Source organism: Melanaphis sacchari, unplaced genomic scaffold, assembly GCF_002803265.2.
Source record: "Melanaphis sacchari strain LSU unplaced genomic scaffold, SCAv2.0 Contig27_pilon_pilon, whole genome shotgun sequence".
Classification (NCBI taxonomy): domain Eukaryota; kingdom Metazoa; phylum Arthropoda; class Insecta; order Hemiptera; family Aphididae; genus Melanaphis; species Melanaphis sacchari.
In genome coordinates, this window is record NW_020271152.1 from 1,354,062 (window position 1) to 1,381,895 (window position 27,834).

Below are 27,834 nucleotides of genomic sequence, written 5' to 3' on the forward strand. Positions count from 1 at the left end.
TATATTATAAAAAGCAATTGCTTCTAATGTCAATAATATAAAAAAATTAGTAATTATAAAATTGTTTAAAATATAAGAATTAAATAACCGACAAATAATGTTATTTTTTTTATCGTCAAATATTTCCAATTAATTTTAAATACCTACTTAACTAAGGTTTAATTAACAAATATTACTTTTGTACTTTGTTTCAAGCTTAATAATTCACAAATAGGTACCACTTATAACTTTTTTGTCAAATGATTGTATTTTTATATAGGTACTGTAAATATTTATCAAGTATTATAATTATTTATAGTCTTATACAATAAATTTATTAGATACATTGTTACCAAATAATCAGACTAATTATTAATTTAAAAGCGTTTTAACTATTTTACTTGTTTATTCTTAAATAATATTTTAACTTAATTCCTAACAAAATATATTTTGTGACTTAATCTGCTTTCAAAATTCCTATATAATGTGCACATATTGATTGTCTAATATTTTATATTGGCCTCCATTTTAAGTTGTTTCTTAAAATAACATCTCTGCATCTCATAAGGTATACTTTAAAATGTGTTTATTCATTTGGTACAGAAACAAACGATTAAAAGTTCTTACACATTAAAGCCAACCATTATCAAGATATTTTTAAAAATTTACTTTGTATGTTTTCTTTAAAACAACATTCTCTAACAAAAATATAAATATTGACTATAATACATAGGTAAAAGTCATTCAAACTTATTATAATTAGTTTTTTCTAGAATAATACACATATTATTAAATACAAATCATTAATTTTATTGTATTTCAATGTATTATGAATTTTATTAAATTTATAAAATTTAAAAAAATTAAATTGAATTATTGTATTTTTTTCTCTAGTACATTGACATATAATTGATATGCACGAATAGAACAAACCATAATTTGTATTTAATATTATTTTACTTTATCTATCAATCAAAATATCTACAAATATAAATTCTAAGTCAAGTACAACAGGTTGGAGCTAATAAATTAAGACAAACACAATAAATTATTCAAAATTGTTTATTAATGTACATAATAATTGGTGGTATAAAAATCTACCAGTATATAAATATAATAAAATTGTTATTATTAGTTTATATTATAAACATACTACTATAATATACAAATGTTTGATTCTAAATATTATTTAATCATTAAATAACATTTTACATATTCAATGTTTTTCCTTCTTCATTTACAGGGGTCATTGAATATGATTTTATTTGGTGTATCTTAAATAAAAAGCTAGTAACTGCGTTATTACTTGTAGATACAATATTTAAGTTTTTAGCTAAGGAATGGAAATGCCCATAAAGAATAATCAAAATAAAATTCTCATTTAGTGAATATGTGGTTCACCTAAACTTTAGTGAAAAGTTACTTTTTAACTAATAAAAATAAATAAATAGCTTCACCAAAGTTTTTTAAATTATTTATGTTGATACTAACAGATATAAAATATTATCCAAGGACACTGTTTAATTATTTAAATAATATAAATCTTCATGGTTCAAAGATTAATAACTGTGCACCTCTCTCTAATCAGTCAAATATGTAGTTTCTAAAAGTATTTTTTACAATATTCATTTTTAAAATAAAGTTACTTATGATTAATTAATAATCTAATCAAAATAGCTACCTACAAATAATAATTTAGAAATATAATATAATATATCTCTATATAACTTAGGTAAAGTTTTTAAAATTGTAAAAACAAATTATATTTTTGATAATAATTATAAAACAGGAAGACGTTTAAGGTGATATGTCTACACTAATAGTAACAAGTATAGTATTTTAGTTGCATAGAAATTATATGATATTATATCTTAAAATTTTAAAAATAAATTTGAGTTATGGCATTGTTAATTGTGATTATTGAAATAATATATATAATTCATAAGGCTGATTCCAATCTATATTAGTCTATAATATATAGCTAAATAGATGAGTAGAGATAGTATCAGCTATTCAGCTAAAATTGTAAACTCAAATTAAAACCTAGGAGTAAGGATTGAATATAATTAAAATTGGTGTTTTTCTTTTTGTAGCCTAACATTGACAGTTTAGTAAGACGTAAATAAGATTACAATTTTTTTTTTGCGATTGGAATCCTAAAACTCACAGAAATAAAAAAGGAACATAAAAATTGTCTCTTTTTCATTGGATGGAACAAAATTAGTTAATTTAATCATTGAGACCTTGTCTTTTTTCTTCTTCTAACATGGCATCTAATTCATCAGTTAAATTGGCTAACATATTTCCGATATCATTAAGTACATCAGCTGGCTCCTTTTTCCCACTGTAATAAAAATATAAAACAAACATTAAATATAAATAATATTTTCATCAAAATCTAAATCAATATTTATAAGTATGTATTAGTATAGTATAACAGAAAGAATAAACAAAATAACTTTTGTTCTAAATGTATTATTATTAACAATAATTAGTGTGGTATATATTCTGATATTTAAAGAAGAATTAAATACAAAACAAATTTATTTTAAATTTAACATACTCAAACTGAACAAGACTATTTAAATTATATTAAACTCGAACCAAATACTTTAAGTTTCATTTAGTTTAAAAATCAAATAAAGTTTAATAATCTAGGTATTATATAATATCAATATTTATTTTTACCTTGGAGGCATTAGCGAAAATTGATTTGTTGTTGAGAGTAATGAATAACTTGAAGTTGTATGCATAGAATGAGATCCTTCAGCAAGAATAGGTTGAATTAATTCTAAAATCGAACACAGAAAAAATATTATATTGATTTAAATAAACAAATAAAAAATATAGACAAACCATTTGTAGATCTAATTGTTCTCTGTTTAATTGTGCCAGCATTTTCATTGGCAAATGGAATAGTATCTGATTCAGTACTTGAATTTGACTATAAGACAATATTTATTTATAATTTTTTATTGAGAATTATATTGATTATAAGTGGTAATAATTTACTTTAAAGCTTGCATTTGATCCAATATGATCCTCTAAATTATGCTTAGGAGACATATTGTCTGTAGTCCATTTACCCAATGATTTAGATTGTAATGTCGGAACACAATGAAGATCAGCAACAACAGTTACTTGATGACACTTTTTATTATCTTCACAAGACTGTTGACGTTTAGGTGGAGATGGTGGCCTACGTTTCAAGGTATTTAATCCTGAACAGTCTTCTCTGAAATTGAAAAAAGCCATGTTATTTTATTTATGTGAACATAAAACAAAAAAAAAAAAAAATTAGTATAATATTATCTTACATGTTTTGTTGAGTAAATAAAGCGGGAACTTTAGCCACTAATCTTGGCTTAACTAATCCTCTTGGTCTAGGTAATGTACCACCACATTCATGAATAATAGACGTTTCATTTGTTGGTGTTAAATCACCATCTTCAAAACTTTTTTGTTGATGTCTCCACTGTGGTGGACCAACAAAGCTACTTGTACCTCCAGTTGTTGAATTGATACTTTCATGCAAACTTTCTAATGATTTTCCACGATGTGTTCCTCTTAGCTAAAATTATAATTAATACTATAAATAAAAATTTAACTTAAAATATAATTTAAGAAAAATCAAAGGGGGAAATAATAGTTCTTTACCGATTCCTGAAATTCGAGTGTCCAGTTCGAATCCGGAGTAGGTCTAGGGGACTTAGTAAATTGACAAAAGCTCAGAAATTGATAAAAAGCAACAAGACATGATGATAGCAAATTATAATTTATAAAATAGATGTATACCTTGATAGGGACAATATCTGTTTGGCAATATAGTTGTTTGCTACTTTCTAATTCCCAAGGTTGATGAAAGCTGTGATACGTGGCATGAACACGTGGCAAATCAAGTTCAACACTGCCTGTACCGCAACTTATGTTAGTGATACTTGTTCCACATCCAGAACTGCTGCTTACAATGCTTAATGGCGACTCGATGCAGGCCTTTTGGATGCAATATACGATTTAAATAATAATAAATGCAAATTTAAAGCACAAAAAATAAAAATCTAGGCGTGCAAACTATAATATTCACAACATGCTTTTACAAGAAACAAAATTCAAAGAGTCAAGCAATAGTTTGTAGTACTTACATCCCTATTTTCATAATTCATAGTGCCATATTGTTTACTATATAAATAAAATTAAAAGATGTTGGCCACTAAAAATTGTATAAGAAAATAAAAATCTAAGGGAAATTAAAAAACAAAAGTGGGAAATGCAGTGCAGCGTTTACATTATTAAAAATAAAACAAACCAATGTTTTCCAAATATTTATATTTAAGAACACGTAATCTAGGCAATTTTTTTTATATCATTAGATATAAAAACAGATACAGTAATATTGAATATTTTAAATTTGATAGCTGTATTACATTGTTAATTATATCAACAAATATACTTTTGACAAAATCAAATATATTTTGAAAAATGTACCATATAATATATAAACTAATTAGAATAATTATATTAGTTAATTTTTAAATATACTTATTTTTTAATTAAAAGCCAATTATTGTTTTTATTTAAAAAGATAAAACAACCTAGAAAAGAAGAGTAAAATTTGTTTTGATATCTATCTGGTGTAGGTCGGCAACCTTTTTAACTATGCGGGCCATTTTTTTTTCAATTTTTCATCAAGAGCCACATTAAAAAAAAAAATTACTTATTATAATATAATACTTATAACTGTATTACTATTATAAAACAGTTAGATTAGATTTTATTTATAAAGGAAAAAGAATTATATAATATTGAAAATTATATGAAAAATATTATTGAACAAAAATAAAACACAAAAATTAACCACTTTTGTGCGGGCCATCAAAAATTGCTTTGTGAGCCACATGCGGGCCACGGGTTGCCGACCCCTGATCTAGTAACATAACTAATTGCTAAATAAAAATTGTTAGAATTTTTTTTCTAAGGATTAATTAAGTTATATATTTTTTTTAAATTTAGATACATTTTTTAATATTCATAATTTTTACTCACTTGAGTTTGAATAATATATGGAGAATGAGGTACAAATGATTTGCCAGCCTTAATATCTTTTACACGTTTTATTGCTAGTAATAATCTTTTTTGGTGTCCAAGTTTTACAATTCCAATATCTTCTAAGTCTTCCCATGTTAATTGAGTTACATCATCAATTGTAGAATAACCTTGAGCTTCTAACGCTGATCCATATTCTTCAAGTCGTAGCAATCTAAGCCATTCATCTAATGATCCCTTAAAAATTGTATTCATAATGTTAATAATAAAACATATAGGTACTAAGTTACAACAAATAATACTTACAGGAATATAGTCTAATAGTCCATCAGATATATTTAATAAGCCAATTTCTGCTTTTAATTTCTTTCTATGATTTGGTTTTTTTACCCCAATAGCAGTTAAATCCTATAAGTTAAAAATATAAATAATATAAGTATATAGGTAATTAAATGTTTTAAGATGTGTTAAATCAATTATTAATAAAGAAGAAAAAAATTCAAAAAATAAACAATGAAGTTATTTTTTTTTTTAACAATTAACATTATTTTTAATATCACATAGTACAATATGTTTAAATTAGTTTTATTAATATAAAATATTAAATTAATTTAAGTTAATTGTTTAAAAATGTTAATTATAATTTATAATCAAATATTATAAAGAATTAAAAATGAAATGAAATGATTATCTTTACCTTTATGTAACCAAAGAAAAATAAAATAAAATTAATACATAATTTTATTATACTTATAACAATTAACAGTTAATTAATAATCACTGAATTTATTTTAGACTTTTAATATGCCTATTATATTATATTCAATAACTCTTTAAGAAATATTATAATGATTTTTGGTATTTTCAACTTAGAATAGTTTGAAATATTAAATATATAAATTAACTTACTTCTGGTGTCATTTTTGAAATTGTTCTCATATCATATCCAGCAGATATAAACAATGGTAAATATTCTTCTAGGTGTAGATCAACTAACCAACTGTACATTATATCTTTATCCTATGATTAAATTCATAATTAGTGATTTATAAAAATAAAATTATAAAAAATAAAATACATACTGGAACACCTTGATTGAGAAGTCTTTCTACTCTAGTAGATGGACTAAGTTCTGGATGCCAATGAGTGTTTCCTCGAAGATGACACCCTGAAGCACGACCACTATCTAAACTTGCTGTAGAGTGACGAGATCCTGAACCAGAACCAGATGAACCAGGACTATCACGACCAGGACTTTGAGTCATATCAATTCCTTGATCTTCCTGAAGTGATAATTGATGGTAATACATCTTTATATTTCCACAGGGATGAGAATACTAAGCAAAAACATAATATTTAAATAGAATGGAAATTGAGGATTATAAATTAAATAAAAATATTGATTTTATTTACTGAAGTAGATCCCGGAAATGTGAAAGCTGGATGATTAAATTGTGATGATGGAGATTTATTTCCAATAGGGGAGTAAGTATCTGCTGCATCATAGATATCTAGTATTACAAAATAAATTATTTTTAGCTTCAAAAAACAAAAGTTAAAAAGTATCAAAATATGAACAGAATACAATTTATTTGAATATATTAAATATAACATTATTTTTCATTTAAAACAAATAGTAAATCTATAATAATAATTCTCATTTAAACTTAGCTAATTAAAATAATTTTTTGCATACCTTTTCATATATTTTTAGAGCTTTTTTTTTGTATATACATACATTTTATTGAAATAATTTTGTATTTTAACTTTAAACTTTATAATAAACAAGTATTGAAAAACATATTAACAGAATGTGTTTTTAATGTGATGATTTAACACATCATAATAGTATGTTAGAGATGAACAAAGCATACATCAAATATCTAATTTTTTGTATCCTAATATTTTTTTTATTTTACAAATTCATCAGAAGTTTCACCACTTTTTATGATTTTTCAAGAATTACTAAAAAGTTCAAAAATTATGATTTAAGTGCACTAACCAACTTTGTGCAATTAGGTTTAATATTAGAGGGTATTGACTTATTATAAGACTCAAAGTTAAGAACATTATCTGTTTAAACATTTGCTTTTTACAATATTTAAATTTTAAACCAAAATTTGAGCATTTTTAAATTGTAATATTTAATATGTTTATACTTGTATTAAAATTGAAATAATTAAAAAAAGTAAAACACAAATATTGTTTTTAAGTCTGCTAATAAGTCAATAAGTCACACTAATGCAAAGTTAATTAATAATCACACAAGATTGGTTCTACTGAACACAAATTTGCTATGTTATTCTTGGAACATAGATTGAAAACAAATAGTGCTTACTGCTTTGACATTTTCTTAAGTAGGTGCGTTTAATTTATACACCGGGATATGTATATTAAAAAAATATCCATACAGATAATTGAATATTAATATATAAAAAATATATACATTTTACCTGGTTTTATACAAGTATTTGGATCTAGAAATGCGTCATCACTGGAGCTACTATATCCCGTAGATCCAAAGCTACTACCTGAATGTCGACATGCAATTGAATCTGGAATGGCTGGCGGAGGTACTTTTTTTACTTGAGGAACGTTTTTCTGAGTTTTGTTCATACTGCTAACTGTAACATCAGTACATTAAATAGGTTTTTTTAAAAATATTTTATTACGAAATACATTTTATAATAACACACATATTTCATGTATATATACTTTAAAGTTATAAAAGATTTTAAAAGGTTCAGCATCCTATTAAACAATGGCTCTGATTTTACAAAAGCCAGCAACTACTTATTTGAAACTCGAACACTTGTCAGGGGAGTTATGTAGTCGAACTTCATAAAACGAAGTCAAAAGCTTTTGGAGGGTAGTTCAAGAATGTAAAAAATCACTATTCACATTAGCAGAAAACCTTGATTTATATGTATGCATAAACAATAATGTTATTTCATTTTTTATTTAGAAAAAGAAATAATACATTTATCAATAATAATCATTAAATATTTTATGACTTATATTTAATCTTTGGATTGAAAATTACACAACTTATCAGTTAAATAATTGCATTGTAATAGTATAAACATTATAACATGTTAGATATCCTATTTATTATTTTTGTTTATATTATATTAATTCTACGAAAAATGAAGTATGTTTATTGAGTATATAACTATTATCTAAAACTTCTACAATTTTACGACTTAACATAAACAAAATCGAAATATAAATAATAAGTACCTAATATTTGTCGAAGAAAAAAACGGACATATTGGTGTTTTAAACATTTAACATTACACCGCTAAGAATACATTATGTAATAGTAAATTAATTTTTGTTTAAAAATAATATATAATTTATATTTTGCGTAATTATAAGTAGGTAGATAATGTGTACTGTAATTCAAAATTATAATAAATGGGTAAATTTATTAGATCAACATATTTTTGAAAATAACACTTAAATACTATGTTTAATGACCTCGATTTGATTTTCTAAATAGATTCGAACACATGCAACACCTATATCGTATAAATGTGTAATATAATATATAATAAAATAAAATAAATAAAACCAGTTTTCTTAAATTGGAAATTTGCGTGGTTGCGAATACAACTAAAATGTAGGTGTTGCACCTTTGTAAAAGAACAAAAACATACGTGGGAAGCAATATATAATTTTCTGTCAATATATTTTTTTTTTATAATGAAGTCTGATAAATTGTAATATGCACTAATGCAAAATAATAACAAACTATGAAACTAAAATCACGTATTAAGTTGTAGAAAACTATAAACGAGGAAAAAAAAGCTAAGCAATCAGCATATAAATGAATACTTTGAATACTATTTAAATAGTGTTTTTAACGATCAGTTTATACTACATTAAATATCTATAAATATAAATTTTAATATAAAGTACATTCTGGTAACTATTAATGCTTGATAAGAGACAAGACCTTAAACTTTTAGTGTATACATCCATAATAGTATCCTGCGTTAAACATTATACAAAACAGATGTTAATTTTGGTTTTAAAATGAAGGGTGACACGTGGTAAGTAGATGCTTAATAAAAATGTACTTCTTTTACTTATGAAACCAAAAACGTTCCATATGTAAAATATATTCATTAAAGGTTGAATCCAAAACAACATAATTTTATACTGATAAATTTAATAAAAAAAATATGTTTCTATTTTAAACAAACTCCATCTTAAGTTGAAAATTTAAATGAAAAAATAAAGTGAATATTAAGTATAGTGGTAGTTAAATCCATATCGTTCGGTATAATAAGGCTTAAATTTATATTTAACATACTAAAACAATCATCAATAAAAAAAATATGGCAACAAAAATGTTAATTAATCTATGATATATAACAGAGTATACAAATATTATATTTTAGAAATTAGCTGTCTTTTAATAAAACATTTAGAAAATTAAGGAATAATTTAATTAATAAATAGGTAAATAAATATTATAACTGACTAAAGTTATTAGTATAAATCAAATATCTGAAATTTATAGGTAAAAAGACAAAATTATTATTAATATCAAACCACTGGCCAAGTATAGTTTAAGATTAACTATATATTTTAATTATATACTTAATGATAGTAACAATTACTTTGAAAACCAATTTTAATTACCAATTGGTAATTAAAAATATTAACTGTTTAATTAAAACGTATTAAAGTATATATTAAAAAATATTAAAACAATAAATAATATATTTTTTTAATTAATATGTCTTTGAAAATAATTAAGAATTTGAACTATAAACATAAATCAACAAATGCGTATTTAAATTAGGAAAATTTTATTTTAATTTAAAAAATTATAATTTAATATACAACATTGCAAATTTTTGTTTAGCAAAATAAGTTTTATGATGTTAGTTTTAGTATTAAAGTGAATTGCTCTACTATCAATATTGAGACAAGAAAATTTGCTGTAATTTGTAAGTTACGGTATTTTAATTTTTAAGCGAGTTTAAATAAGTGTTTCTAAACCGCAATATTTTACTTAATTATAACATATTAAAAATTGAAATACCATAAAAAAAGCCGTATAAACACAGATAACATTTTTTAAGTTTGGTAACGTATCAATTTACTTAAATATTAAAGCTAATAACAAAATATTGGTTCTACTGAATGTAAATTTGGTGTTGTAATATTATAGCGGAGACAACATGTAGGTGCGATTGTCTTCTTAATATTAATTACAAGTCTACAATTATTTATGTAACAAAATTTTCTATGTCCATACATCAAGATTCAAGAATTTTAGTAAAATTATCGTATATTATGAAAACACGCGCGGCCTGTGTATTATTTTCAGTTTAGTAATAATTATGACATAATAAGGCTCATTAAAATAAATTACATTAAAGTTATTAATGATCATATTATAATTATGGAAAACGATTTAACAATCTAAACAATACCATTGAACTGTAGCTGTAACAATAATATCAATAATATTTGATAAATACAAAAAAAAGTTGTACCTATTAGATTATACTTGTATTTGTATGTATGTCATAACACTCATAACAATAATAAAATTACCAGTTTTTAATTGTTCATAAACCAAATAAAATAGATATGTAAAAATACATACGTTTTGAAGATTTAAATATATATTATGCCATAAAGGAATGAGTGCATAATGTTATGTTTATTCATCTTTTTAGTAACCAAAACACGACGGTAATTTTATTTATTAGACATTAAAATACTGCATTATGGTAAAATAATGTTGAAAGTGTTATTAAATTTTTTATAATGACTTAACACCAATGCTGTATTCAATGATCTGAAATCGTATACTTAAAATAATATGTATAGCTTACTCACAATTAAAATGATTGCTTGGTTGTTACGAGGGGAATAGAAAAGACGGAAATACGAGTATGTTTGGACAATGAGCAATGAACACACACGTTTAAATACGATAATATAAATTATTATTATGGTCTATTCCGTATAATCGAACTAGGTATAATTTTTTTGTTTTCAGCTGAGCTCTCGAGTTTAATTCATGTGATTTGAATATGTGTCGTACGTCCGGGTATATTATTTAAATTGTAGGTACGTGTGTACATTATATAGTATTATACCTGGTGAAATATTCATTTGAACTATTCAATTGACATTTTGACGTTATTACAGGTTAACGCATATTATAGGTACTATTATACCAAATTCAAAAAACTAGAAGAATCTATCATAAATTCAATTGATTTGTTTTAATCTTGATTTTTATCACTTACTATTTAACAAATTTTTCCAACTTCCACTCAGCGCTCTTAGATATTTGGTAAACCCTTTTGGTTCTGCAGACTCGTGAGACATAATCGAACTACTTTTTGAAGACCCAGCTAAATTTCCATCAGATCGACTTCTGAACATTGTCGTAAATGGTCTTTTATTTTTATTGGAATCTTCGACATATTCGGTCTCGACCAATACAATATCATTGTCTTCGAATAGACTATCGAAACTCTCATAAGTGGTATCCATCATGCTTTCTTTTTTGCTATTGCGGCGGACGGATGGAAATTTTCGTATAAATCCAAAAGTTGATTTTCTATCTTCAGAATTTGAACGATCTAATATTCGTTTACCAGGTGGTAAAGGTGGATGTGCCCATAAACTGTTTCGTATATCAGACATGATGATCAAATGTTCAGACAAAATACATCCGTTTGACTCGTTAACTATATAATATATAAACAATTCATGGACGAAATAAGAAGAGAGAACTATATAAATATATTGGGTAATTGTCTAAAATTAAGACGAATGTCGGAGTAGTAAAAAATAGTTGAAAAGCATGCGTTTAATGGCAGTATAAGGGCAATTTCATGATCTATTATAGAAAACAAAACATTTAAGGACTCTTGAATATATAATGATATCATTATTTATCAACTAGTGACTATTAATTATGTATTTATTTATCAAAGCACTTGCTACAGAGATAAAGTTGTATATCAGATAATATATTACTAATATACGCTTTGATTAGTAAAATTTATAAAATATATACAGACGTACATTGTTTTAACTTATAACCATGTATTAAACTATTCAGTTTATTAACTCGGTTGTTTTTGTACCTAATTACATAATAACAATATGAAATACGAAACAATAAATAACAAGTTATAGTTGAAATTTTTAAAAGTAACAATTTTATGAACGCGTAGAAGAAATATAATTTAATGAGCCGTTACTACTTTAGTACTATAGGTCGATATAATTGTAGTAAACTAGAGTATATATTATGCATATTAATTACTAACAAAGTTTTAGTATGATTACTAACATTTTATATAATTGAAAAATAATCAAAGAACTGCGAAATAAAAACCTAAATAGTAGTATATTATGTCTATATAATATGAAATAATTGATAGTTATCCATAGTGCCGTTAAGTGATATTGATTTTCTACAATTTTTCCTTGAAACCAGACGAAATAACAAATATGACCAAGATGAATGATAGGTTAAAAAATAATGTTGCTTTACATTTGTTTTACAGTAGTCACAGGTTCTTGACATTGCATTCCTTGCCTATTACGGAAAGGAATGTTTTGACACGAAATCACGTATAATCTCGAACACCCGCACACAAACGACAATTTATTACTGTAAGTATTAAATATAAAGTATTGAATATATAATGTAGGCAGTAACCAATATTTAAAAATATAAAAATTAAGATAATTTTTAGATTGAAAAATATATAAGCCAACATATTTTATATAAATTTAGTTTTGGTATTTTAAATAATTTAGTTTCAAATAAATACGAAGAAAATATACAATAGGAACCTAACCTTATAATATAAATTAAAAAGATTAATTTTTAACAATTAATTGGATAATCTGGTATCACAAATACTGCATTAATAATACACGGTCTATTAAACCACCCACATTTATTTATACGATACCAATCCGGGGTATTAAGAAGGGTCGTATTTCTGGGGGAAAAATATTAAAATCAGAAGGGACATGTTATTTTCCCGCCTTTATACGGTGAAAAAGTATTGTTATTTGTTACCAATAAACTAAACCAGATGTTAACGACACTATAGTTAACGCATATTGCATATATGTAAAGAATAATCAAATCTATACAATAAATAAAAATATTATTTACCATACAATGGAAAACAAAATAAAATTTAAAATCAACAATTGGAATAAAATAGCTAAAGGGGAATAGTTTTCCAAATTTAAGCAATAGTTATAAATGCTATTACTAGCTATATACATAATTTGATATATTCAGTTAACATAAAAGTAATTCATATAAGCCAACGAGTGTTGTTTATTATGTATAGAAATATGAATTATTGATGATTTATAACAAGTAATAACAGTCTTATGTACCGTTTTAATATAAATAATTAGTTGATACGAACAAATATAAGAAAGTTTAATTAATTAAAAATAAAAAAACAACATGAAATTTTAACCACAGATCACGTTTGATTTATAATAATAAAATAACGCACGTAAACTGCAAAGAACAATAAAGGACTAAAATATAGTTCATTTAACACTGCTATAACGTATACTAAATACACATACAAATTTAACGTAAAAAATATGGTACGACCAAACACCAACAAACTTCAACGTACACACGGCAACTAATAACAGTACCTACTGCAAACCCACGCGGACCTCGAACAAGAACAACCAGCGACATCTATAGTCGTTTTCCATAATTGTAGCATTTGCAACATGTAATTATATTATTCTATACGTTTTTACAAATAAAATAACATTTTAACTGAATATTTTTAAGCTATAATAATAATAAACGTATAAATAAATATTATATAAAAAATACATACCTATCTACAAACAAAAATGTTGCCAATACAAATGATTTTTGGGGTTTTTAATATAAAACTTAATATGTTTATAATAATATTGGAACTTATATCACAATATATGTTATATATTGTATGCTATTCATTTAAACTATTTTTTTTTAATGTCTAAGCTGTTTATAATTATTTGTGATGACACATAAGTTGATCATACTGGTTTTTACTTCCTATATGATATTATAATTAATTAGTAAAAGTCTTAATTCAAACACTATGCAAGGACAGTTGATAATATTTAGATTACCAATATTTATTTACCTTTTATTATACATATATAAGCACATAATAATAAATTATTCTAAAATATCACCAAATACCAATGTAATACTTAAAATAATACGTAGAGTCGAAAAGTATAAATGTATTGTGTATTATTATAAATAGTATATCCTATAATTTACAATTTAATCATTTTTATCATAATAATAAATAATAATGAATTTATGTATTGAAGTTTGAAAACTTGGGTTTTATTAAGGTATATGTAAATGCATAACAGATGAAAGTAGCTTGTAACGCCAGGTAGATACAATAAATGTGGGTAGCCCAGGAATTTCACAACACACCATATGGTCGTCATCTTGATTCTTCCCTTCCCTTCCCCTCAGACTATGATTTAGGTTTAATGATTTATGCACACTTTAGGCAAAACAATGACCTTGTGTACAAAAAAAGATGATTATTAATAAGTTTCTTTCAAGTAAATCATTAAAACTATTGAAATGGAACAAATTTTTAAAGATAAACAATTAAATAAGTACGTCCGGAAAAGGTAAAAAAAATTAAGTTAGATATACGATTAGTAAAACATAATTGTATAATAGATATATGAAAATTATACCATATACAGAGTTCTTAACAATTTCCCAAGTGAAAATCAAGTGTCTAATGTTAAACTATTGTTAATAGATATTATTTAAACAGTATTTTATTTTTTTATTTTACTGATTAGCTTCACTTTCACGTTTCTAGCATTGTATTACAGTAACTCTCTTTTTGGTTATATACTTATATTATATAATCAATTTTAATTTTAACAATTGATATTATTAATGTTTAGAATTGATAATTAATTGTCTACTCTTAACATTAAAATCAAAAGGTTCTATTAAATAGTAAACATATCATAATACAATACGATTTAGTAATAAGAACAACAAATATATCAAAGAAAAACAATCTTCACCTTAAAATCCTCAATATATAATACTTAAAACATTATTTCTAAATTCTTACTTGTTATTTTTAAGGAGGTATTCTTTCAATCAATTTACAAGATATTAAAATACTATAATTTAACTATATATATATATATATATATATATTTTATTTATGCGTCACTCGAAATTAATCGATTTGATAAATAGATAGTATAAAATTTAGCAGGATTCCTATCACAGAATCATATTTGAAATCCTTGATGAAATTAAGTACCATAACAATACAAAATATTGCGTCTTATTTTAATTTAATTTTTTTAATGCTCTATATCCAAAAGTAAGCACGGTAAAGTCAAGAGCATATTATATTATTATCCTGCAGGGGAAAGTATTCACACAAAAACCTCGTTTTACGTGACCGGCCTAGCTGCCACAAACGAAATGGGGATACTTATATATATTCATCAACATGTTTCCACCATTCATGCACATCATACATATTATTGCCATTTTAAATTATCTTTAAAATGTATTAAAAATATTTCATCATTGAACTAAGAAATAAACACGATTTAACTAAACACGCTATGGGGTTTCGAATTTTTGAAGTATAATACATTGATTTTTTTAATACTTATACAATATTATAGTCCTATATAAGCTTAATTAAAAGTTTACAAAAAAAAAAAAATAAAACCCCCAATTATATAAAACCAGTATATTTCATAATTATATATAATATATAATTTATTTAAAATTGTCATAGAGAATGTGATATATAGTCTGAAAGCTGATATTATTTTATTAGTTTCAAGAAAAGTAAAACCAATCATGTTTTACGAGTTAATAATCTTTTACTCGATAACTAACGTATACTAGAAGTTAATGTAAGTTATATAATATAAGTAGAAATGTAATTTAATATCATTGAGTATTACCTACCTATATAATAATAGACTTATAGTATATATAAAATGTTTTAATGCATGTTTTTTCGTTGATATTTTTTTACTTTTTTTAATATTTTTTTCAAGGGTTAAATTTACTATAATTTTAAAGTATTATTTTGTTTACCTAAACTAAATTACAAAAGCTTTTGTCAATAGATACGTTTTATTTAAAATTCTGAAGAGGTCAATTTATGTAAATTAATAAATTATTAAGTACATAAATTTATACGAGTCTTAATGTTAGGGCAGAAAGTAAATAAATAAATTTATATAGTAGCTGGGCAGATATATTATATGAGGGCAATGACAGTGAAACACCCTGTAGATGATGAGTTGGCATATAATTTAATGTCTTACAAAGATTTATTACCTATTATTTATTTTAAGAGGATGGAAGCATAAACCCCTTACTATCAACAAATTAATCCCTATGGGATTAAAGTTAAATACTTACTCAACAATAATATCTGTGTTCTATAAGTTACCTCACCTACATATTATATCAGGTTTTATTCAATTTTTAAAATAACAAATATAAAGAGATTTTTAAAGTATTTAAATCAAGTTCTAACTCAATAAAACCATAAGTTCTAAACATATTATTGGTTAAAAGTTAAACGATCTGGTAGGTAACTTCTTTACTGTTCGGTCCATATAGGGCTACTCGTCCAACATGTCCTAGACTATCTGTAATGCATTAGCTACTCGAGCACTGGTGCCAACTTTCTTTACGAAGATAAAGAAAATAGTATATCACAAAATTAAAATACGAAATAAATATTATAGTATAAATTAAAGTATATTGTACATGAAAATATGGAATTAAAGAGTTATTCGTTAAAAAATGTACGTTTTCCTTAAGTTATAATTTAATAAAAAATAAATAGTAATAAATCTGAGTCCGTGAACGTTTATTATTAATATCAGATATGATGTATTGATAATGGTTTTGAAATTTGTATCGATCTATTGTCATTGAAACAGATAATTAGTGCATTTCGAATAAATAAAATTGCTTCATTATCTTAATTTAAATACACAATTGAAAATTTTTATTTGATCGTGCTTATATTTATCAATTTAAACCAAGGTCTATACAACAATAATAAAACACTTAAAATATAATGACGTTTAGTTTCTAATATTGAAACACACTTTTTTATATAACCAGTTAAGAGCTGTAATGAAAAAAACCTAATAAACCATATATTTCTGTCAAGTTATAATGACGCATATTATCATCAATAGAGCACTACATAATACAAATCGTATTTTTAATGTTTTAAAAGATAAAATATTGTTTCTAAATTAAAGTAAAAAAAGAAATATGTTATTTAGGAAAACGATTTAAGCAGATTTTATTAATTTATGTTTTACAATTTAAATAATTCATTATCAATATTTTAAACCATATTGGGAATACATTTATAATGCTATAAAATATAAACTATATACAATATAGTCAACATAATCTCCTAATCAGATTTACATATTTGAAAATTGAAGAAGCATATAGGTTTAAAAGGTTTAGTACACTTGTTTAAAGGTAGTTTAAGTAGTTTAATATTTACATACTTCGTCAATTGGTTAAATTGTATATTTGTATGTTTCTGGTAGGTAAAAAATTTGATCCAAAATATTCATTATTAAATTTATTTTGTGTTTATATCGATTAAAATAATTTAACCTTTACCTTTTGTTAATTCTAAATTTACCATAAAACTATAGTAGCCGAATTATTATAAATTAATTAATACATTTTATAGTACTTAAAATCCCTATTCCATTTTATTTGAATTGGTAATTTATTGAAATCTTAAAGAACACACACATGGGGTACCTTTGTACTTTTAAGCTTTTAATCAAATTCTTGGATAATAAACTTATTTTCTGAAAAAACTTAATTATAATATAGTTATACCATAGATAGTTTACACACACACGCGATATAAATGAGGTTAACAACAACAAACCTATAGATAACCCCAATACGTAATAAATCTAAAAAAAATTGATAGTTGCTTATATTAAATTAATATTAATATAATTAGTTATTATAAAAATAAAAACTTAATTAGAAAAGGCACAGAATTATGATATTCAAAATTATTTGAGATTCTATCTTCAAGTAAATAATATAAAAATTTAAAATTGTGCGGACAAAACAAAACACTAAAAATGAACTATTAATTTACATTTATAATTATTAATAATTAGACTAAAAAAAAAGAAAAAGAATATTACTTTGCGTGATGATTTTTATCAAGACAAACTTTTATAATAGGGTAAAATGTTTGCAGACACTGTCACGAAATTCCGTAACATACCTATTACTACATAAATATCATACGAATGTGATGAATTAATTTTAAAATATGCAAATACATAAATAAATAAAAATTACAGATATTTTTAATAGGTATATCTTTTAAGTGCTTGGTTCTTAATGATTTTATAAATTATGAAAATTATCTAAAAAGACTAAAAAATATTCTTTTAAAAACAATAGAACGATATGATAACATCCAATTTTGTATGCAAAATGAAACAAAATACAAATTAAATTTTCTAACAAAATAAAATATACTTCAGTAAAAATTCATAATCATTGACTGTATATTATTTTAGATAAAAGATGGTACATTATTGATCGCTATACAGTTCATCTCAACTAGAAAAATATAAAAACTGCTTTAAAATGTCATAACTATTTTTGATGCATAAATAATTATTGTATAGACCCCAAAAAAGGCCTCAAAGTCCAATGATAAGTATAAATACAAAGTTTTGAATAATTATAATTAACAAAATGTTTTTTAATAACTGATGTATAAAAAAAAGTATCAGAACTGTGCGATGTTCCATTTATTAATCAATATAAAAAAATGTATGATTTCTTCAAAAATGACATATTTAAATCTATATTGAAATAATATATTATACATTACACAACACTATTAAATATAAAAAAAAAAACTGGTTATTAATTTAATTACAGTGAGTAAATAAAACAATCTAAAAATAACCACATACGAATCACTGTATAATTTTAAATAAATGCTAAACCGAACACGTCGTATTTATTAAATTATAAAAAGAAATAATTTAAACATCATTATAAGTATTTATGTTAGTAATATTTATGAACTAATGATTAATAATTATTATTATTATTATATTTAAGGATTACTTATTGATAATAAAGACCATAAAAATCTAGTCTAGGGAATATAAAACTTAAATTGTGCCACAGCCCGCACAGGTTATGTAAAACTGACCACACACGAAGTAATTTATAATTTATACCTTGATAAATATTGAGATGTATAATATTAGTCAAAAGAAATAAGAACCACATTAGAACTTGGGGTAGTAAAATTAATTTCAACCTGCAATAGACAAGTTAATTATTCATAAATCACAATATATTTGGCTACAGTATTTATTTTTGACATTGGTGAATTATTATTAATTATTATATTATATATTATATCAAAGGTATTTACACGGTTTCCGTAATCCGTGTGGTACCAGTAAACACAATATACCAAATAGTTGAAAATATTCAGCTATATCATGGGTTAGGTGGTTATTTAAATGTGGTTATTATTAATGATTAGTGAAATCGTTTTATCTGAATATTATTTAATTTAGTAAATAACAAGAAAATTCTAAACACGGACTACACGATTAAACAAAATACGATGACAATATTATAATAGTATAAAATTAAATTATTTTGCGTGGTAAGTGGATAAGTAAAATGCATTTTTCATATTGAGCTATGATTAAATATAAAAACAGAAATTTTTCATTTAAATGAATCACGTTATTGCAAATGTAATAATTGTTTATACATTTTAAAGTTAATTTAAGTGAAAAATCATATTTTTAATCCAAAAAATGGGGATTTTGTTCTAAAACAAATCACTGTTGAATTTGTAATTCAATGATAAACTATGAGTAATAAAACGACTCTGAGCCGAGATGGTGTTGTTTCTATTTCTAAGTATATTTTAAATTCATAAAGAGAATTTATTTTTTTATATGTTCAGTTGGAACGTAGGGCACAACTATAAAAATAATGTATGGTCACACCACTCGCATATTTTGTCTTCCGAAGGATCAGGTAATATATTCGATTAAGTACTTATAATTAGTAAAAATGTACGGGTTACAAATTTATGTTCAACAATTCATATTTAGTATCGTTAATTTCAATATTATAACCAATTAATTATCAAGTTTAAAAATAACAACATCACCCCTGTTAATTTTAATAGTTTTAGAAAATATTTTTACTTAAATGAGTTATTTTTGTTATCTTAAACTAGCAGGTATACATAATAAAACGAAATTAAAATTTTTAAGTTAACCGTTGAACGTAAGTATATAATTCCATAGGTTTATACGTCGTTGTACAAAACAACGCGACATAAAACAGTAAGTTTAACCTAAGCAGAAACGTCAAATGCAAGTGGTTGCATACTCAATTTTTATTCAATGTATTATCAGTCATCATCAGATAAGCGTAGATAATAGAAAAAATAATAACTTTTCTTTCGGGGTCATAGCATATAAAAATTGATACGACATATTATAAGTTATATATAGTTAAACAAATAAAATACCTAAACTATCATTTATTAGATACTATATAAAACTATGTCAACATTTAAATTTCAACACTTAAAATAAAAATTATTTTAAATAAATTTTAAATTACTTCAAGAATAACTTAAGAAATTTAGAATTAACTTTACAATCTTTTTGAATTTAAAAAAAAACTCAAAAATATGTTTAAAATTATATTTTGTCTAGAAAATAATAATATAATATTTGTTTAAAAATGTAAATCTGTTAATTGTAGTAGTTATTAATTTTTCAATTCTAACAAAATACAAAATCGATTTTGTCAAAAATTGGTGTTGTGTAAATATTTTGTTTTCTTAATTATATTTAAGAACTAGATCTTATTTGCTATCACAATCACAAACTATATATTTGTACTTCAATAATAGATTAATTTTACTAATTATTATACATCTTATATAATATACTTATAAGTTAAGAACTCCATTACTTATAGATAAAAAAAAACTGCCAACATTTTTACAATAGAGTAAGGAAAGACTATTGGAAACTGTTAGTGATGTACTATAAAAAAATCACTTAAGTTGCCTATCCAACTCTTTCTTATGTAAAAACTAATAAAAATGTTTGCTACAAAAACATGAAATCTATTTTCATCATATTCATCATAAATGGACGTAACAATATGCAATATTTTTGTTGAATTTTGAGATAAAGGATATATTATAAAATTTTAATAATTGAGAACTAATTTGGTAAATATATTTATAACCATCTTATAAATTTATCAATTATGCCCTCAAAAATGGTATCCATCGCTCGCCATAAATTCTGATCTACATAATTAGAATATATTTCAAGACGGTAATATTCATCATTTCTAAAATACAAAAATATACATTTATTATTTATGATAATTATCTTATCACAACAAAAATAAAAAAATAGCTAACCCACACTGAAATTGAATTACTTAGGGCACCGTTATCCATCATTTAGTATTTTAATACGTTTGTGATAACTGATAAATAAGCAATTTTTACCAAGACCCTGTCACAATCGTTGCGCTTCGCCAATTAATCGATATCCTTCGTTTCACAGCGAGCTTAGAATAAATTCAATTTTGAAATAGGATAGTGGCGAGAATATTACAATAAATGTTATTTTTTAACGGTTGAATAATAACCAACGGTAAGCTTTTATCTTTAAAACTATACGCACCTAAAGCAATGACCTACACAACCTCTAATCATTTCAAGTACCAATAGTTTCTGATAGTTCACATTAATCATTTTATGATTTTATAAATTACTAGGTAACTATCTATTTACCCATAATACAAGTACTATTAAATCATGAACATATCAATCAAATCAATAATTATAATTAAACAACCGCGTGTGTTTTTAGTTGTCTCTGTCTTACTAATTAATATACTACGAGGTTAAAGAGAATTTGAATTTAGTAGAATCAATTTAATGTAGTTGACGCTGCAATGCTAGAGTAAATTGGCCTATTATCAAACTTAAAGGTAAAAATATTATAATGATCTATGTTTTTAGGTTAATTATAAACAGCTATATTTTAATTTTTAAGTGAGTTATGACTATACATAGAATATTACAATAATTTTTGTTTTAAATAATTTAAAAACGACCAAAACTTGCTTAAAAATTAAAAAATCGTAAAATACCAACATTCAAACAGAGATAATATACTTACCTCAAAGTTTGATGACAGGCCAAATCACCACTCTAATATTAAAGCATTAATTATATAAAATTGGTTCATATTTGCTACGGTGTACATTTATAAGTTTGAGATAAAAAGCCTGAACATTAAATACGTTAAAACATAAATTATTCAGTTATTCTTGCAGCAATAGAAAATTTTAAAATTCATAGTTTCAATTTAACTATTAGAGTTTTAAATTCAGATTTTGATAAAATTAATAAATTTAATAGGTACTTACACAAGAAATTAAAATACGAAATTTTCATACATTTTTTTTTTTTTTTACTGTAATGAAAAAAAATAAATACCATACTTGCATAATTTTTATAGTTTACATTTTCTCAAAACTAAATGTTCAAAAATATTATTTCTAAAACCTTGAAATATTCAACTATTAGGTACTAGGTAGTTGTCATTTTTTATAAAATATACACTTTTAAAATATTCGTTCTAATTTAATTTTAAGCTATATTGATTGGTATTAAAAATGTTTGAATTTCTTTTTATAAACATTCCTCATAAGTTGTACTGTTCACAACATTCTATAAATATCAAAAATACAGTCACAATATTTTTTACAAAACATTTTAAATTCAAAATTTGACAAATTCAGATATTTAAACAAAAATAACACGTGTGTGAAGTCAGCTACCCACTTAGTTCAAATTATAACAAATCATTATAAGTTGTAGAGTATCATTAGTAAGTAATTTTAAATTGAAGTTTTGGAATTTGTAAATTTATCAATCTGATTAATCTTAGGCCAAAATTAACTGGGGAAGGGCAACTTAAAACAAACTCAGTAACTTTTCTCTATATCCAAAATAGGTACACTGGTCAACCAATTTACATTTACTTGCAAATTAATCTCATGTATAAGCAATGCTAATTTTGTAAAATTTAGTTCAATCTATCATATAACTAAGTAATAAATAAATAATAAAATATCCTTAGAAATTGTGACACCGTCATTAATTAGAACCATTTTTTGTATGCAATGATCGTTGAATTTTATTTAAATACGTCATCTATTAGTCATTACAGTGACCTACTCATAGATGAGTTACCTAAAATAGTAGTCTTAGTTAAAAATTTACCGTGGAGCAGTACAACTTATCTAGTTTTTTTTATTGAATCTGTAGAAACTAGGTATATTGTATAAAACAACAAATTTAAAATCACAGAATATTCCCAATTTAGGTAATATTATTTACTTTGTGTTATAGTTTAAAATTTTTTATTCTTAGAAAAAAAAATATGATAACAAATAACAAGTTTATTATAATTTATAACCTGTGTATAGCTTGTAGATAACTCTGAATATAGTATCGTTTAACCAGTACTCAGTTGACATAATTAATTTAAGTATTTAATCATTATATAAATAAATTAAAATGATAAAGTAACATAAAATATTTTTAACCACATTTATATCAACTAAGGTACCTATTATCATATTTAAAATAATCTTATTATACTGTTGATTGTACCTACTCATACTTTTTTCAACCAGAACAGTCAAATGGCGAGAGGAAGTAAGTAACATGATGAATCATGATGAATCTGATACAAGTAGTTTTATGAGTTTTTATTATAGCTATTTTACTTTACTTAACGTAAACTAACCTTATAGGATACAATTGAAAAACAGCATACAGCAAAAATAAAAGGAAACATTTCAAAAAATTTAACATAGTAATCAGTCAGTGTCGTATTAAAGTATGTTATAGCTAGGGGCAACTAACTTTTGATGTGATTCAGATTTTACTTGTGAAACATTTTTTAACCACCCAAATCATATATTTTTATAACTATTATTACCACTGTTTAGATTATTAAGAATAGATAAATTTTAAAATAAGAATACTTTTTTCCATAAATATACTTTTATGAATAAGAAAAATTCAATATTTTTAAGATACTTTTACACTTTACAAAGTTTACTCTTTATACTGTATTTTAAGGTTATCAAAACGTGTAATGCCAAATAAGTGTCTAATTAATTTATAGTACTGTTAGTAGATATTTTTTGTGCGAGTATAGAAAATTGGACTAATTAAAATGCTGAGATCGATGAACCTAAATTAAATTTATAACTTATGCCCATTGGTACTTAATACATTTTTTTTAAACTGTAATGGTAATTAATGTAAAATTTCATTGTCAAATATTTGAAATATTAATATGAAAAAACTACTAGGTACCAATCTATAGATATGAAAATATATTATAAAAGTAAATTAAACAATGTTTAAACATATGCTATGCTCTTACTATGCTAAATAGTAAATTTTAATTATTTGTATGGTTTGCATGTGTCAAATGAATATGTTATAAACAAAATAATACACATTTAATTGTAGATCACTAATATGATAATATAAACAATAGAAATGTAGAAATATAAAAGCCACAAACTAAACATTTTTTTTTTTTTTTTTTAATTAAAATAAATAAATTTCATCAGTTGTTTATGCTTGAATATTAGTTATCGCTAATCAATAAAAAGAAGAAAATATATAATTTAATATACTATGATATGTAAATAAACGTGTACATGAGTACATCAAACATTTATAATTAAATTTAATACAGAGATGCCTTTGTTTTTTATGTTTTCACATATTATACAATGTTATATAAAATACTCACACCCATGAGAATTGAAAATAAAAAAACTGTTTCATCAAAATGCCATCTGTCTAACATCTGTCTGACTGAGCCAAATACTCATTAATTACATTTTTTAGTATTGACTAGTGTAAAATATGATTAATCCTAATGTAAGTGTAAAAATTAAAATTTATTGCTCTAAATATTAATTAAGTAGTTAGTATTTTTGTACAAAATTCAATTGTTATATCTGAAAATATAATAAATATAGGTAGATACCTACATTAAAATTAAATATAATAGAATGTTTTTTAGAAATAAAAAACCACTTAAATTCAATTTAACTTCAAAACATTGAAATAATTAGATACTACAGCTTGTTACATAACAATAAACCAATATATTGCCTAACACTTTGAAATTTTTTAAGTTAGATCTAAAGCAGTAGCCAGTAAGTAAATATATAAATATAAAAAATGATATAGACTTACCATCTACCAAAAATTAACTTACATTAGGCTTAGGTATATTTGTAAGTATAATAAAGTAGATTGACAAGTTGTTATCAATAGTCAACTCTTATTTATCATTACAATTAGTTAGGACAAATGCCATATGACTATTACAATGCATTGTCATAACGCTCAAGTTTGGAATACAGAGAGATTAAACTGATTTCCTGAAGGGTAAACATGGATTGGAGAACGTGTAAAAGTTCAAAATATGGCACTTACCGCTCAGTTTCCTCATCGTGAAGTCTGCATATGAAATAATGTCTTTGATGGCAACTACTCTGTATAGTTTTGACTCCAACAGATCTATTAGGGTTCACTAAGATCAATGTTCGTAAGACAAGTCCTGATTGTTTGTTGCTTTTGATACACTAACAATTCCGACTTAGTGATTCGAACCTACTCGCATTGCCCAGACAAAAAACTTGGAAGATCACTGCTCTGGAAGGGATGTGAAATCCGGTAACGATCAGGTACCACCATTTCGATAAGTGTTGAGCCACCTTTCTGATGATCGTCTTGATCTGATTCCTTTTCAACGATAACGGCGTTGACCACTCGTCTCGAGTACACTCACATAATCGAACTTGGCGTTAAAATGAGTAGACAAATAAATTGCGTACGACCGTAATATTTAGTCAATAACAACGAACGACGATTTGCGTCTAGCAATATTAATAATAATGGTAGATATGATTGAATCGCGAGACACCGGATAAGAAGGGAACGTTCAACGTAATAAACTATAGTAAATAATAATATTACCGACAGTCGAGCATTATCGCTACGTACGGTGCGGAGCAGTCGGCAAGGCTACGGCGGTGGCACACAGCCGGCGGTTGTAGCGTTACGCATGCGCAGTGGTACCGGGTAGTGGTGGGGCGCAGACGTCGTCGACGGACGGGTGAAATTACGCGACGAGTGGAAAACTCGTCGTCCCATACAACAACCATGATTATCATTATTATTATTATTATTATTATTATTATGAAAATGCGGTTCGTACGACGACATCTAACGGTTAAAAACATTTTCATATCCTTCGCGAATCGTGTTCAATTCCACTAGGTATTTATTTCATTTCATATAATCCATTTACTTAACAGTTTTCACAAATTCACAATAGTCACAATGATTAAAGAACAAAGATAGTACCTATACAATATTACATATTATGTATAATAGTATTATTAATTTAAGCCGTGGCTTTTTAGAATTCAAATCTGAAATCATATTGTTCGTGATATCATACTTGTGTAGATATGAAGTGTATATAGTTTAGACTTCATAGTTTTTCATTCTCATTGGCGCACATACGAAGGTGCTAAGCACCCCTCAAGTCTTAAATTAGCACTTCTAGATTTTTTATGAGCAAAAAATATTTTTTAAAGTGTAATTTTATGATTATAAGAGTAAGTTAATTTCAGTTTTTACTGGTAATGCACTAATGCTACAGATATACATACTTTATAATTTATACATATATATATTCAGTGTTGTTTCAGCGATGTTTGAATGTTACTTATTTGTAACGCGTACAGGGGGCGGATCAGAAATTTATCAAGAGGAAGGGGGAGGGAGTAATGAACTAATAAATCGTCATGCCAAGCCCCGATTGACAGTTTATAGTAATTTTTTTGAGTAGTGGGTAGTGGGTACATTATTATCGTTATTTTCGTATTATAACGATATGTAACGCTCATGAAAAAAAAAAAAACATTAATTAGTATTTCTCACAAGTCACAATGTAATACATTTCTTCATGATAAGCTCAAGGGAGGTATTTACCCTATTACATATTACATCCTCCCTCCTTCGATCACCACTGAATGCATGTTATCTTATCGAATGTCTTAACTCGAGTTAATTTTTAGTATTTATTACTGGAATGTATTCGTGTAATCCGAGTGTATATTCAAACCTTTATAAATAAATCCAAGTCCAAATAATTATAACACTTTCATTGGCAACGTGCAAAAGATCATTTTCTTCCATGTGCCATATTAAGAAATTGTTACACACCACTAAAGTTTAGACCATATTTGTATATAGAAAGAGAACTGACGAATGGGTTAAAAAATGAAAATATCAATGCAAAAATATCTAGTAAATTAGATTGGACAGAAAACATATTGTTTATTGAAATTTAAAATATAGATTCTTTACTATTTAGATTTTTTTTTAAATCTAATAATTTTTAATTTTATTTGAAATAAAAATAATTTATATCTGGTATGTATATCCATATATAGCGTGGGGGCAAAGCAATTCACGGTTCACTTAAGGGTAAAACATTTTAATACTCCTTAGTTTGAGACTGAATATGTTGGTG

General features: G+C 24.5%; 1 protein-coding gene across 4 annotated transcripts; it reads right to left on the reverse strand.

Moving 5' to 3' along the window:
- Positions 1-1,763: 1,763 nt before the first annotated feature.
- Positions 1,764-26,299, reverse strand: LOC112595410. Of its 4 annotated transcripts, XM_025340603.1 has the most exons (15): positions 13,432-13,690; positions 11,301-11,747; positions 7,476-7,646; positions 6,436-6,533; positions 6,105-6,359; positions 5,932-6,042; positions 5,329-5,430; positions 5,023-5,259; positions 3,775-3,972; positions 3,637-3,687; positions 3,297-3,550; positions 2,992-3,214; positions 2,836-2,923; positions 2,668-2,770; positions 2,209-2,323 (listed from the first exon to the last, which is right to left on the reverse strand). In XM_025340603.1, the coding sequence occupies exons 2-15, from the start codon at positions 11,701-11,703 to the stop codon at positions 2,209-2,211; spliced, it is 2,409 nt and encodes an 802-aa protein (XP_025196388.1). In that variant the 5' UTR covers positions 11,704-11,747; positions 13,432-13,690. The 4 variants fall into 4 exon arrangements, with proteins under 4 accessions (XP_025196389.1, XP_025196390.1, XP_025196391.1 ...); XM_025340604.1 differs by lacking the exon at positions 13,432-13,690 and having other exon boundaries at positions 1,764-2,323; positions 11,301-11,703; XM_025340605.1 differs by lacking the exon at positions 3,637-3,687 and having other exon boundaries at positions 1,766-2,323; positions 13,432-13,689.
- Between the last annotated feature and the right edge of the window lie 1,535 nt (positions 26,300-27,834).

Excerpts from the sequence above, each read along its gene's own strand:
- LOC112595410 (XM_025340604.1), bottom strand. The coding sequence starts at position 11,703 with ATGTCTGATATACGAAACAGTTTATGGGCACATCCACCTTTACCACCT. Across the intron at positions 2,924-2,991 it reads GATCAAATGCAAGCTTTAAA|TCAAATTCAAGTACTGAATC; the intron begins GTAAATTATTAC and ends ATTGTCTTATAG. Across the intron at positions 2,771-2,835 it reads AACAATTAGATCTACAAATG|AATTAATTCAACCTATTCTT; the intron begins GTTTGTCTATAT and ends GTTCGATTTTAG.